The 14,728-nt window shown below is 45.3% G+C and overlaps 1 protein-coding gene across 5 annotated transcripts in view; it reads right to left on the bottom strand.

Annotated features, from left to right (window-relative positions):
• Positions 1 to 2,544: 2,544 nt before the first annotated feature.
• LOC130537316 (roundabout homolog 1-like) overlaps positions 2,545 to 14,728 on the bottom strand; it is a 68,680-nt gene continuing 56,496 nt past the window's right edge. For all 5 annotated transcript variants that reach the window (XM_057054012.1, XM_057054013.1, XM_057054015.1 and 2 more), the window contains 23 exons: positions 13,445 to 13,569; positions 13,193 to 13,364; positions 11,681 to 11,886; positions 11,521 to 11,602; positions 11,273 to 11,441; positions 10,826 to 10,992; positions 10,621 to 10,742; positions 9,832 to 10,066; positions 9,571 to 9,692; positions 9,320 to 9,491; positions 9,017 to 9,214; positions 8,314 to 8,340; positions 7,537 to 7,576; positions 7,204 to 7,358; positions 6,751 to 7,110; positions 6,551 to 6,670; positions 6,332 to 6,467; positions 5,248 to 5,388; positions 4,737 to 5,161; positions 4,479 to 4,619; positions 4,188 to 4,409; positions 3,970 to 4,103; positions 2,545 to 3,757 (listed from right to left, as the gene is read on the bottom strand). In XM_057054012.1, coding sequence (XP_056909992.1) covers positions 3,743 to 3,757; positions 3,970 to 4,103; positions 4,188 to 4,409; positions 4,479 to 4,619; positions 4,737 to 5,161; positions 5,248 to 5,388; positions 6,332 to 6,467; positions 6,551 to 6,670; positions 6,751 to 7,110; positions 7,204 to 7,358; positions 7,537 to 7,576; positions 8,314 to 8,340; positions 9,017 to 9,214; positions 9,320 to 9,491; positions 9,571 to 9,692; positions 9,832 to 10,066; positions 10,621 to 10,742; positions 10,826 to 10,992; positions 11,273 to 11,441; positions 11,521 to 11,602; positions 11,681 to 11,886; positions 13,193 to 13,364; positions 13,445 to 13,569 — 3,686 coding nt within the window. In that variant the 3' untranslated portion in view covers positions 2,545 to 3,742. The remainder of the gene's footprint in view (positions 3,758 to 3,969; positions 4,104 to 4,187; positions 4,410 to 4,478; positions 4,620 to 4,736; positions 5,162 to 5,247; positions 5,389 to 6,331; positions 6,468 to 6,550; positions 6,671 to 6,750; positions 7,111 to 7,203; positions 7,359 to 7,536; positions 7,577 to 8,313; positions 8,341 to 9,016; positions 9,215 to 9,319; positions 9,492 to 9,570; positions 9,693 to 9,831; positions 10,067 to 10,620; positions 10,743 to 10,825; positions 10,993 to 11,272; positions 11,442 to 11,520; positions 11,603 to 11,680; positions 11,887 to 13,192; positions 13,365 to 13,444; positions 13,570 to 14,728) is intronic.

Below are 14,728 nucleotides of genomic sequence, written 5' to 3'. Positions count from 1 at the left end.
TACATCATTATTTTACAGTTTCAACTCAACATTTCTACCACCCAGCATTAGAGACACATAAGCAAGTAACAAATTGTGAGTTTAACACTACTAATTCAATGTAGTTATTTGAGTCAAGTTTACATTTAAATATTATCAAAAGCGTGAACTCAGAATATAGACCTTCACTGAAGAAGAATGTTCTCTGTTCCATTTCTTTATTAGAACATTTGCATATTTATGGATCACAGAACAGCGCCACGAGACACAAATTGTTATTCAAAGCCGATTATTGTCGTACGTCTTACAAGACGTCTGGAGGGGATCTTTAAACAGAGAAATCTCCTTGACAAAGCCACATATGGATGATGGGATTTATTGCCTGATTTTAACCGACCCAGTAGCACATCTTTAAAACTGTCCCTTCTGTGGCTTTGAGTGACTTTAAATAGCCTTTGTTTCATTTTAGATTATATTCTGTGAGATGCACAAAGAGGATGACTGATGAAAGTTGTGCAAAATTCTGTCTGAGTGCATTAAAAAAAAAAACAGATCCCAAAAAGCCCCTCAAAATGACTGGGTTTTAAAAAAAAGTCTCAGTATAATTTCAAAGATTTTTGTGTCCAGAAGGCTCCTATATTTGGATATTTCCTCTTTTTTTTGGCTGCACTCACTGAACTTCAAACTTGTGGACACTCCCGTCCACCATGCTCTGTCCTCAGAGGACACGTCCTCTCCTGAGATTTACAGCTCCATAAACAAAATTTGAATTTATAACTGCTGGATGGAGCTCTGCCTAACCACCGGCTTCATTATCTGTGCCGTGTCCTTAATTCTCCCCCAACTGCTTGCTTTAACTGAGAGTAATCTTCCTTAAACACCATGGCAGTAAATCCAAACTCGTAAATTCTCGCTCATTACTCCGATTCCCCTCTGCTCACAGTTTCCACACGGCCTCACCCCCACCCGGTCCTCAACCTTGGCGCCCTCCTTGCCTCCGAGAATGCCGGTGATATGGGAAAACACTGTCACGGCTTTAAATGCTGCTATCTCTGACACCACCTGTTGTGAAGCTAATCGATGTCTTCATCGCCGCCAGACTTTTCCTCTGCCGCAGCGCCTCCTGCGCTGCCTCAATAATCCTCATTATGGGGAAAATCCCATTGGTTGCACGAGCGCTTGCACCAGTTTCCGGATCAATAAATGGAATATTTGCCTAATATTGTGGATTAAATTCGATATTTGGCATGTAATGTGAGAGAAAAGGGAACACTTACATGATAAATGGTGCAGGGGAGACCTGCATTCACTGAACACGCATTCACAGCCGTGCTGTCTCTATACATCTGCCTCTTTGATCAGGAGACATTCAAGGCTCACAGGTGACACTTTTGCTTTTTCTGTCAGCCTCATGGGCGCCGCCGCCACAGCTGCCGGCTCTTTGTCAACAAATTGCAGAGATGTTGGACTGCAAACACGGTAAAATTCTAAAAGCTCTGCAGCACAAGCACGAAGAGAAATGTGCTCAGAACCAGAAGCTTAGAAACCCAGATGGACCCTCAGCAGAACCTTCGATCGTCCTTGAAAATGAAAATAAAAAGTCCAATGCAGCTGCTCATGTGTTTGTGGTATGAAATGGGGTTTTTGGTGCGGAAAACTGCATAAGTCCATACGGATACATAGTAAGACATTGTTTATTAAATACAGAAAATAAATGAAAATGAGGCATAGGTTATCTCAGAAACTTTCTCCTTTAACTTACCTTTCTTCATGGTATTTATTGTGAATCTTCCTTGCAGGAATCAGCATCATGTCGGCCATTTATTACAGGACCAGATTACCTAGCAAAGAGCATCCTTAGATGACACCTTGAGAACATTTTTTATTCTCTAACAGGGAACAAAACTCATTGAACAACCTGGATCCAAGGTTGATAGTGAAGTAAGTTGATTTGTATCAGCAAATGCACGCTGCATGTTAAAGCTCGCCTTGTTTTACCCTTTTTCAACCTTTTTCAGGCTTCTGTGGTTATAAAGTCTCCGACTGACCTGCCCTCGCTGTCCATAAACGTGCATATTCATTCATTTACCTTCTGTTAATTCAGGTTTTCAAAGTCGTTTCTATATAAGTGTTGCAGTAAATGAGGAACCTTTCTGAGATCACAAATGTAAGAAAAACAGATGAGCTGCGCCTGGTGTGTGAGGCAGTTCGCCTTCTGCCTCCTGGCCTGCTGAGGAGGACGCCGGTGGTTGCAAAAATAAGTCAGAAACAAACGTGTTGCGATTCCTGTAACAAGGACAAAACTGTCCTAATCACATGACCCGCATTTTCCTCCTGCCCCCTTGGTCATTTTGGTCATCGAGCCATTCAAAGCCATTTTCACAGATCAGAAATTGCTCTGACACACGAGAGGCTGCGGTTAATATGAGGTCAGAAATTCCAGAGCAGAAATACATTCAATTACACGGTAATAACAGAAAGGGCAGCAGAAGATGGATTTGTTGGCTAACAATATAGAAAACATCAGCCGGCGGGATTGTTTTTAATTAAAATGAGCTGCAAAGATTATTGTTGCTTAATGAACAGCAATATTTATTCAAACCGAGTACTTAAAGTGACATTTTAGTTCCATATATAACTTACAGAATAGGGCTGGACAATATGACAGAAGTCTATAACAGAATGCAAATGTAACATTTCAAACATAAATAAGAATATACAGTATATCTATTTTTAATATATTAGGGCCTGCGAATATTGGCAATGATGCTTGTTTTAGTCTTTATGTCCACAGTATTTTTTATTTTTTTCTCATTGTTTAAGGTAAAGTTTTTATTAAGAAAATGTACAATAATCTGTGATTCTTTAAGTTTACTGTCCAGCCTTAAACCCGGAGTTACGGTTAAGGTCAAGGAAACACAGGAGAAAACTAAGTGGACTCAGTGTTGGAAAACAATAAATGGAACCAGTCCATGATCCGGCGTGATCATCCGAAGAGGAGGGGACGCAGCGGTGGCGCCGTCGGGTGAAACTCCCTAAGAGTGAGTCTGCATGCAAATCTCTGAGTACACAACAGATGAAATCTGAATGAAAGCTCAAATATACGCAACGGAATTCACAATCACAATCAACAATCTTCTTAAGCCTAAAGTCAACGGCTGAAAAGATCAACAAGACTCCAAAGACGCAATTCCCTCCCCCCCCGACTGAAATTCATATTATGATTTGAAATAAAATTAAGTGATTGTGCTTTCATAACCACAAAAAAATACAAAGACAAGATGTACATTACTTATAAAACATTAACACTATTATATAAAATTTGAAGCACTTCTGTGGCAGTAAACAATTTCAAGAATTTACAAGATGGCTGGATAATGACCGAACGATTACAGTAAAAAATAGCAGGACAGCCGAGATCACAGGCGGGACGCGTCGGTGCGCGACGCTCGCAGTTGCCGTCACATGTGCGTTCACCTCATTATTCCCCAGCGGCCAGCGTTTCTGGCTGCACACCCATTAAAGCAAACGATCCACAGTGCTTCAGGCCGAAGCACAGACTTAAACAGGACAGCACGTCTTCAGTCTCTTTTTTTTTTGTTCGTTTGTTTGTTTTGTTTTGTTCCGACACCAAATGAGAAAATGTGAAGTAGAAAACAACGAGCATGTATTGTGCAGTATTGTTCCTAAAGTCCATCTGAAACAATCACAGGAACTTTTCTTCTTGCGCTTGCGCCTCCTTTTTATTCTTTTTTTTTCTTTTTTAGCTTTTCAGGAACTGCGGAAACAAAACACAATCAGGTTTTTACCCATGGTGAATTCTCACAGACAATGGAGGATTATTACATCCCATCTGTATTTGTTGGTGCAGAATTTGACTTTAATATTTAGGGCTGTATTGTATTAAATGCACCGAATGAATAGAAAACAAGCATTCTAACTACACTTGGATAAAATATACAAGTCAAATTAGACATTCTAGATGTTTACCTCCTCTACTCCTCCTCTCTGTTTGGTCCTGGAGTCTCCACATGATAAACTGGAGGAATTAGCACCATCGGGCTCCCTCTGAGTCGGTCCTGATGGGAACGATGGACGACTGTACAGGAAAATATCCCCTAATTCTGAGGGACAGACAGGAGGGAAACCACGTCAACAGGCTTGTCCCTCGCATTTTAAAAGTGTGAAGAGAAAATCCATCCTGCTACCTGAGTGCTGTCGGTTTCTGCTGCTCCCCTTCCCTCTGGGGGGGCTCCTGTGCTTGTCCTGGTTCTCTCTCTGTTCGCAAGCGGCATCCTTGACCCGGTGTGTCCCGGTGCTGCCTCGTCGACCCCGGTTCTCCCCTGAGCCCATCCGTGGCAGTGTGGCGCCCCTCGCTTTATAGTCACAGTGGGCCGTGGGGCTGGAGAAACTCAAAGGCATGCAGGAGTCTGGAGGGACAGAGGACATATTCAGTGGACCGGCTGTTTCCTAACCTCCGTTCACAATCTTTTCCGTACCGTCGTTGAAGCTGTCGCTGGGCTGGTTCTCCTGTTCACCAGGCTGGTTCTGTTTATGCCTCCTAGGTCTTCTGTGCGTTATTGCAGGACTCATGTTGCTGTCCGTGGACATGGGGCTGCTCGGTCTCTGTGTCCACCGACCTGATATCACGAGATCGGGTCTTTATATACTGATTACGTGGAATTTTGACATTAGATTGGGCTAATATTGTCAACCGGTGCCCAACCGCTGTAGCTAACATGAATGTGCATTTTCACCTGGCTCCTCCGGGTATCTGCAGACACGCAGACCTACGATGTCCCGGGACAAAGCTACCGCCTGGTTGAAGTCGCCGTCTGTAAAGAAGGATCCCTCCGAAGTGCTCCCAACGCTGGACCTGCCTGATGAGATGTTGTCCTCAGACGCTGATCCCCAGCTGTTGACCATGGATCCTGTGACCGACCGGTCGAGATCCCCCGTGCTGGAGGCCGGGGTCTGCTCCTGACCGCCGTGGAGCAGCTTGTGCAAAGACGGGTGTTTGAGTCTGGGACAGTCTTGTCCTCGGCTGCAGTGATTTCCGGCGGGCTCCGCTTCCGTCTCTTCCTCTTCCTCCACCCGCTCTTCGTAGTCTTCCTGCCCATTCATGTCCACGCAGAGGCGTATGGAGCTGTAGGTGTGTGTCGGGGAGAGAGGGGAGGGGTGGCTGGTGCCATGGCGGCGTGACAGAAATACTTTCAATCTTGTCACAAAGACATTGACGGTAAGGTTTGCGAGGAAGGCCACTCCTACCTCATGTGCTCCGCTCCATTCTGCAGACCCGGGTCCCCTTGTGATGATGAAGGGTGACTGTAGGACCCTTCAGCAGAGGATGCGGTGGCTCCTCTAGCCGGTGGAGAAGGGCAGCTCTCTGTCCTCTCTTCTGGATAAAAACTTATTGAAAAAAAAATGACATAAATGCTACAGAAACATGTCCAACTTGATTCAAAGAAACTACTTTCTAATGTTATTTATATCAAATCCAAAAACAATCATTGACAGTAATATTTCAGTACACAATGAGTTGCTCCGGTTTCAGGTGAAAATATACTAGAACGCATTCTTGACTGTGGAAAGCACAATTTAATGTACAACATGGAGCCTAAATCTATTATAACAAAGATTTAATGTATGTACATCCTCATCTTCATTTTCTTAACCACTTTATCACTTTTGGGGTCATGGGGAGGGTACACATATGGGCCAAGGCAGGGTCCACCTCTGGATGAGCCCCCAGTTGATTGCAGGGCCCTATGTGAGCATGTGTGGGTTCGGTAGCTTGCTCAAGGGTAGCTCAGCAGTGCTCTGAAGGTGTTCTTGCAGCGTCCCCTACCACCTGTAGACCTTCCATGTTTTGTCTGCACTGGAGCTCAAACCGAGAACCCCGCGCTTCTCATGCCAGCCCCCATCAGCCTGAGCTGCCACCACCCACCTGTGCATCTTTGAACCTCCACATTTGTGGTAATGGGCACGTATTCAAGCGCTGCCGTACCTCTTCCCCTTTCAGCACAGAGGAACGTATCTTTTTAAAGCTTTATACAGAATATTTACAACAAACCTGAACCATTTTTGCATCACATTTAGGAATAAAAATGGAACTCTTATTCAGATCGCTCATGATCTTTGCATGGGCAGGATGCTAATTGCATTTGTTAATTGCCTGCAGACAAAGCAATAACGTTGCGCACTTATTAATCAGTTAATGAATAAATTAATACGAGCTGGGCATGTTGAGTTTAAAGACCCAAGGAGCAAACCTGCAGCCAGGGCCACCCTAACAACCAGCAGATGAATTATGTATGTCTGTATATTACAGATGAAGTGTGTGTCTCTATACCTTCGCTCCAGGGGCAGGCTGTACTCATCACAGACACACACGTTTGCATGAAGAGGAGATAACGCTTCTCCCCAGGTCTCTGCATTATGTTTGGGGATTTTGGGGGCCCGCGCTCCTTTCTTTTGATTTTGACTCCCTGATAAATGAGAACACATCAGGGCCATCATACTGCTGTGCGTCATTGCTCAAAGGTTGAGGAGGATGTCCTGCTGCTGGTACCTGCGGTGCTGTTGCTACCTCTGTCTGAGCTGTGGTACGAGCTTCCCGTGTTGTGGTCACGGTTGTGGTTGTAGGGCACAGGCTTGGGATGGATGGCTCCTTCACTTCCTTGTAGATTATCTGCAGATAGAGAAGTGAGACTTTTTTTCCTTCTGTAGTTTCTTCTATGGACTTTTTTTCCAAATGAAACCCCAGTTTACCTTTAATTAACATGCTTTGTTCACTTATGTTGTACTGCATCTGCGTAGCCATCTCCTTCGGAATCGGGGGCAAGTTGGGGGGCTGTTGTTTCCAACAGGGTATGTCCAGAGGCTCTGCTATAGCACCGGCAGCAGCTGCCTTATTCTTAATGTTGGCCTGAATGAGCTGCGTGGTGGCGTAAGGGATGGGTTCATACGTGGCTGAGGAGTCGCCATCTGGACTCGTGTAGCACATGTTGGAGTTGGGAAACATTTTAATCTCGCTGAGCTTGTTAGAGAGGTTCACGTCACTGTAAATGGCCGTCTCAGAACTGCGCTGTGTGTTTTCGGCATGGTTCCCATAATTGGCTATGCAGTCAGCTGGAAAAAGACAGGATACAAAGCAGCTTGCTTTGATTTATTTTCTTTTATTGCCAGCATTGGACCTGTGACATGAACATGTATTGCACTTACCTGGTCGGCTGTATGTTGTCATGTTACTGTCACTGGTGCCATTGCCATTATTGCAGCAGTTGATGCTACAGTCCTTGTGATTGGCACATGCATTTGGCCAATTGTCTGGCAGCCAAAGCTGGTTCAGAGGTTCGCTCATGCCGAGAAGGCCAGGTCTGCAATAAGGTAGACCAGAAGACTGCCAATCAAAACCTTGTACTGGATGAATAAGGATGCCCGTAGTTCAATGTGTAGAGCAGGATCACATCTCCCCCTACTGGACGCTCTTGGTAACTGCGTCTCTCTTTATCTTGCCCCTTTTATATAACACAAAGGAATAAAAATATCACTCACCTGCCAGCACTGCACACAGACTCTCCTCTTTGATACGCCACTGCAGAGGGAGTAAGGAGAAAAAAAAAAAACATTAAACCTTGATGAGCTGTCAAACTGGCAGAAGAGCCAAAAGTAGAGAGAAACCATGAAATAACTCTTAAGTCAAGTCTAGACTCACTTCAATGCATGTTTCCATCAATAGGGCGCAAAGTCTGGCTCTTTAGTTTAATATGTATGAAGGGAGCACAAATAATTGCCTGTGCCTTTACTGATCTCTGCATACCTTTAGAATGCTTTGAGACAGTTTCTTCCTCCACCACCAGTAAAACATCAAACAAATTCTCCTGCTGAATGTTTTCTATTTTCCCCTTCTATAATAACCTGAACCTAAGCGAGGAAGCAGATGTGGTTGGTGCCATCTGAGCATATAAATGCTTATGCAAAAATATTGCTTTGACTTATTCTTATCTGCAAAGTCCATCATTGGTTTAAATATGCAGTATAAAACCCAGGTAGCAATAATATTTCCAAGCTTGGGTGCACTTTAGACTTCTGTTGAATCTTATTTTTGCGGATATGCTTCAATCTTTCAGCAGCGCATCCATGTCTTTCTCTTTATAAAAACCCAACAAAAAGCCCCATAAAAACGCTGAATTGCACACACCACTTTGTAACAACACTTCAAAGCGACGCGGTGGTTTGAGCTGAATAAAACATCATAACCTTCATAATTAATTTACCAAAAACATCAAATATCAGAGGCCTACAAAGATAGAAGAACCGTGTTGCACGTACCTGTCGGTGTGAAGGTGAACGACGGGACTGTGGAGAGAAGGGGAAAGAAGCATTAGCATTACAATAATCTGAATGGGCTGTGTTTTTAGCACTAAGTGTTGTGTTTGTGTCACATTCCTTCTGTGCATAAGTGCAGTGCACTCTCTGCTGTGAGTGATGGACATCTCCTCTCTGTGAAAACATTTAAATAACCACATGCCACCTGCCATACTGCTGAATGCATCTTTGACATGAGTGTCCAGGTGAGGGTTAATGGGGGTGACAGGCAATCTGAGAGAGGGCTGGAAATAACAGTTGTATTGTAGCGGTGGACGTGGTAATGGCAGGTTGACAGGTTTGTGCCTGCACAAAATGCACCGCGTGGAGAAAATGACACTCTACAAATGAGCGGCGAAAGGTCAGCTTTTGACTGACTGCATCACAGGCAAATCCGAATGTTTGTGTCAAAAGATTATTGCAGGAGGGTGCGTGTGTGTGTGCTTTTTTGCCCTTTGATGTGATGTGTTTATTCCTCTGAAAAATATCCCTTCATATCAGTGAGATAATGACTGGAATGCTTTTATAGAGAAGCGGCAACATGTCGTGGCTCGATCCCTCTTTACAGTGCAGGGGAATTAACCTTTTAACATGCACACATTTTTGGGGTTAGCATTATCTGCTTAGCATTTTAGACATATGTGCAAGCCAAAAGAAATGAAACTACCTTTGCGGATGCCAGTATAAGTGCTGCTAAGGCCACTTCTCTTCTTGCGGTGTCGATAAAGCCACACGCTGAAAATCATGAGAATCAGCCAGCAGGTGGCGCCAATGCCAGCAATAAAAGCCGGCTGCTTCACCACATCTGAGATCTGGGACAAAGTGTCTCTCTCCTCACTGATGTCCATCATCTGGCCCGCAGAGTCTAACAGGTGAGAGGCAGGGGGAGGATGATTGTAGGAAAACATTGACATTGTCTCGCACAAAAGAAAGCTTGACTCATTTTCTGAGTGGGTGAGGGTTATCTCACCTAGTTGAAAGAAAGTGACATTGCTTTTGACCCCAGGACCAGCGCCATTGCTGGCTGCGACCTCTACACTGTAGCGGATCCCTGGTGCCAGACTGGGAATAACTACAGAGTAGGTGGATCCGTCCACAGACTGGTTCACATGGTAACGGCTCTCATTACCGAGGCACCAGATCTGAAATGAGAAATTATTCACACTGTTTACCTTTTCACGCCAAAACACAGTGAGCATAAGAGCTTCCTGTTACAACTACCTTGTACTCCTGAATGCGTCCAGTTTCTTCCCATTCCGGGGGTGGTTTCCACGCAACGAGAATGGCCGTCCCGTTGACGTCACTCTTTGTCACTGTGACGCCCTGCGGTGCTCTTTTAGGAGCTAAGACCATGCAATATATAGTTTATTTTAAGAATAAATAACTTGATTCCTAGGTACATTCGACCCCCTGATTGTTCATAGAATTCTTCTCAGTGATATTTTACTCTAAAGGGGGGAAAAAGAAGATTGTTTCATTCACCATCCTCCAGTGTCCTGACCACCTTCACCTCGCTGTCAGCCCCCTGGAACTCATCAAAGAAGGGGCGCACTTTGAACTCGTAGATGGAGCCTCCTTTCAGCTGACCGATCACCACCCCGTCCTCCCGGGGGGCGTGTACCTCCACGATGCTCCACTGCCCCTCCGGCTGACCGTGATCAGCAGATGGCCGGTAAAACACCTTGTAGCCCTGAATGTACGGGGACAGCTGCTCCACCTAGTCCAGAGACAAATTTCACAACAACTTGCAAAGATGTCATTTTTTTCACAATACTGTCACAAACGGCCAGTAGCTGATTGGTGTGATGCTGAACTTCCACTGGGAACAAATCAGAATCTTTTATATCTGAATTCTCACTGTAAACCACAATATTACGGGATTATTAATAGTTTCCCCCTCAGCACAGCTCTGGTTAAAATCAAACCAATTTCCATTTAGACTACATAATTATGAGAAATGATGCCTTAAAAGATGTCCATGGAGCAAAGCGGAATGCATCATGCCTGAGATAAATTCACCTCTCAGAGCAACGGATTTATTATCAGCTGATAAATGTTTAGAGAGAACCAAATGGAATGTCATCACACAATAAATCATTTTAAAAGCTTCTAGCAGGAGTCTGATCCCTCCTCACTGCTTCTCCCAAAATATTTGGAGTGTTGTGCTTTGTATATCTGTTCAAAGTGCATCTGCCCCTGAAACGCAGCCCCTTTTTGTGCCTTGATTTGATCGACGAGGGTTTACATTTAACAGCGTGCTTGCATATTTACCGTCCACTGCACCCTGACGGCAGAAGACGACACGATGGTCGGCACGTGCAGGTGGACCAGCACGTCTCCCAGCTCCTTCTGGATGTGACGGTGGTCCACTCCCGGTATTGTGGAAGGGCTGTCTGTTGGAACATCAAGATGGTAAAAGGGCATTTTTGATTTTGTTTTTACCCCTTGGTGGTGTAATAGTGTCACCCACGCTGACCCTGTGTTCTGACGGAGTCGGAGATGGGACTGGGGTCGCTGATGCCGTGAGAGTTCACCGCTCGGACCATGAACAGGTAGACGGTAGCAGGCTTCAGGCCCTTCAGCACAAAGGTGTCTGTCTTCACATGCTCCACCAGGGTCACCCATCTGCTGCCTAGCGTGTAACTGCCGGCGGAGGATAAACACACACATATGAGGCGGCTTGCATCAGCTGATTTAATATTTACTGAGTAGTTCAAACATGCTGGACTGTGGCGCTGGCAGCCACGGCTACAGTGTTCCAGCGGCTGCCATTGTTTTTTCAGGCTGTTTGCGGGTGTGGGGAGGGGGGGGTATTTTTATTCGAAATGTCAAGATAAACAGTTCAGGCCTGACAACAAAGTTTTCACCAGGATTGCTCGTGCGACGCTGCAATGCCATTAACTTTGGATGCACAGTATCAAACCTGAACGCCTCAATGAGGTACGACGCCGGCGCCGCGCCCGAACTGGGGTTGGACTTCCACGTCAGCGTCACCGAGGTGCGGGTGACGTCGGCAACCTCAGGTTTGGATGGAGCTGCCGGAATCAGGTCCGGATCTGCAGGGTGGCCGGAGTGAACGGCAACTCCAAACTCTGCAGGAAGAAGGAACCCACCCTGTCTTAAACAACGTTTTCACTCATTCCATCCTGCGCCTCAGCAGGTGTAACCTACCCTCCACCTGTAGGTGTGCGGTCCACGAGGCCTCTCCATTTGGACTAGAAGCCACACAGGTGTAGAAGCCTGTGTCTCCCAGCTGGGGTGTGAAAGTACAGCTATCAGCATCGATAAGGCAGCTTCTAAACCAACACGTCTGTAACTCTTCATCGCCTACCTTAGCGTAGCGGATCTCCAGCGATCCCGTATCTGAGATGGACATGCGAGAGTCTACCGGTGACAACACCACGCCGTCCCTTTTCCAGTGGATGGCGGGAGGCGGAGAGCCGAGCGCGTGGCAGCTCAGGACCACCGTGCTGTCCACAGGCACGGTTTGATTGAGAGGACCCCGCTTGATCACAGGGGGAGGGTGTTCGGCTCCAGCTAATAAATAAAGAACACACGGATATATCGCGAATGACACAGTGTGGCAACAATAGGACACAAGGCCAAAATCTGGAGGTAAAAAAGTAAAGGAGGGGAAATAATCGTAAACTGTTGCCAAAAATAGAATCAAAAACGGATAAGATGTGAAAGATAGCAGGGGCGAATTGGTAAAGACTGAACAATAGGTTTATGTGGCCGCGCAGGAAGCGAAGGAAAAAGAAATCAACTTTTCCCCTCCAGCGGAGGGCAACTAATCGTTCTGCTCGGTTCTGCAGGAGCTGACTCCAATCACGACGGCGAAGCCCAGCTAATAACAATTCCACTTAGATAACACAGCTCTCATTTTGCTCTCTTTCTCTCTCCATCTGTGGATGGGGGAAGGCTTTTAGATAAAAAAAATAATAAATATTTAAATATTTTTTCTAAAAAGTAGCAAAAAAAAGGGGGGGGGGGGGGGCACACCTAGCAAACTGCCAGAGGTAATGTGGACCTGTGATTTCCATACAAATGTGCCACTCCAAAAGCGGATGAAAGAAGAGTGGTTGGATGGACAGAAATTGGGGGGAGGGAAGAGCAGATAGCAGCAGGTGCAGGAAAAAGCACTGGGCTTTCAAGTGGTGAATTTTATCTCTATATTTATTTTCTTTTTACCTGCATTATCTGCAACAGAATTTCCAGAGTGGATGCATCAGCGTGTGGACTTCCAGCAGTTTTATGTACAAAGTTACCCGGATTCTGGTTCTTGTCATCATGCAGGTGATTTAATTGGGGGCTTCTCAACTTTGCTGCTGGTGGTGGCGTGTAATTACTGCTACAGCCCTCCAAGCAGTTTTAAATTGCTTCTCTCTCTCTCTTTTTTTTTTTTTTACAATTAACAGCTATTTTAGGACAGAAGGTATGTATAGAGGTAGCAGACCACATTCCATATTTAAAATGGGACCTTTTGTCAACCCGTCAGCCTCCAAATATTAAATAAATAATGTGAAGCAACAGAAGCTTTTTCATTGAAAAGCTGAGGTAGAAGGCTCGGACATTTTTCTATTCCCCTTCATCTTTATGTTGATATTAAACGAGATAAAGGCAGACGCCTTTCTTCGATGGTCACCATGGAAACAGAGTATTTTTGAGCCCAGCGTGCAGACAACATCTCCTGAAATCCCACCACTCCCAAATCAAGGTCAACTACCACACCTGGATGGCGGCTTTCTGCAAACTGTCACCAAGGCCAGTGGTTGTGTGTGTTTTTTTCAGTGCTAAAAGAAAACATGCTGAGGACAGCCCGCCCGCCATTCCTGTTACTCACAGTCTGTGACCTCCAGCAGGGCTTTAGTAATGACACTCCCGGCGATGTTGAGAGCCTGGCAGCTATAGAAGCCGCCATCAGAGTGCTGAATGTTGGTAATGGTCAAACTACCCGTCTGGGAGACCGAGAGGCGGCTGAAGGGCTGAGGAGGCTGGTAGGAGAAGAGGAGACTCTGGGGAGGAGATAGAGATCGGAAACTCTTGGACTGAGCACAGTGATTCAGCATCATAACAGTCTAAATGTTGAACTCACCTCGCTTCCCTCCTTCTGCCAGAAGATAGCAGGTTGTGGATTACCAGTGGCTTCGCACTGAAAGGTAACAAACCTGCCCACTGCTGCCTCCTGGTTTCTGGGGCGTACAGCAAAAGCCGGGGGCACTGCGGAGGAAGACACGTTCACGCAGCAGCCTAAACCCCATCATTCATTTTTAATTACCTAAATGAAGTTTGCCAGAATAATCAGGATTTACCTTTTTTATGAAAAAAGAGCATATTTCTACTCAATTCTCGTAAATGGCATTAATTACATACTGGTTTTGGTGGATGAGCTCGATGGTGGATGATGGATGGGTGACAACTTACCCGTGTTGACTACAGAGGGAAAAAAAGACAGAGAGGAGTGGAATGAGTGATGAAGGAGCTTTGACTTTTCTGTCTGAATTCTTTCCTTCTAGTCATCCATCAGTCCATTTGACTTCTTCACAAACTGCTTAGGTCACGGTCAAATGGACAGATTATATCCAAAACATCTAGACTAATCGATGCCTCTGAGATGTGAACACTCAGTGAAACATCCTGGCTATGAAAGCAGCACTACTTCTTTAAATGCCAGTCACACTTGTCTATCTTACAGTAAATGGGAACCGCTGTATTCTAAACTAGATTTATCATAAAATGCACGTTTCGCTAACAGTTGGTTTTGCGACGTCTGCGGCAGGATAACTGTGGTTACTGTGTAGCCTTTGTGTACTCAGAAGAGAGGGAAAAACAGCAGAGAATCTGGGTTTTAAGCACTTCTGACCATGTTTCGCACTGCATGCTGGCTGCTGTTGGTGCATTGCTGCGCAACCCTATAAAGTCCTTGGACTTCACACTAGCCAAATCTTACGATAAACACTGCTCGCCCCGCTACATCTGTTTCAAATAGTAGCGGCTGAATATCAGCCAAATGTTCCACATCGGTCTAACTACAGAGCAATGATAGAGCTTTTGTATCTGCAGACAGCATATTAATTCCAATATGAAACATGCCTAATGCTTCTGTTTCTTTTGCCATTTTTATGGCCAATTGCTCCCTTGCTCAGTTTCACCCTCTATGTCCCCCTAGCATGGGGGTGTATGCGCTATATGTCTCCATGGTGCAATAATGTGCGTGTCCCAGGCTTTTCCCCCCAACCAAAGGGTGTCATTGCGGCAGCACAGCTCAGAATCCATCTTCTGTGGTCATGAGCACATTTAGTGCTTAGTTGGGACAAAACTGTGTAGCTGCTCCAGACTCCCATACTGCTTTTTTATTTTATTTTTTAGAACTATGGTC

The sequence above is a fragment of the Takifugu flavidus genome, chromosome 14 (assembly GCF_003711565.1).
Source record: "Takifugu flavidus isolate HTHZ2018 chromosome 14, ASM371156v2, whole genome shotgun sequence".
NCBI lineage: Eukaryota > Metazoa > Chordata > Actinopteri > Tetraodontiformes > Tetraodontidae > Takifugu > Takifugu flavidus.
This window is presented reverse-complemented; position numbering and strand designations above follow the sequence as displayed.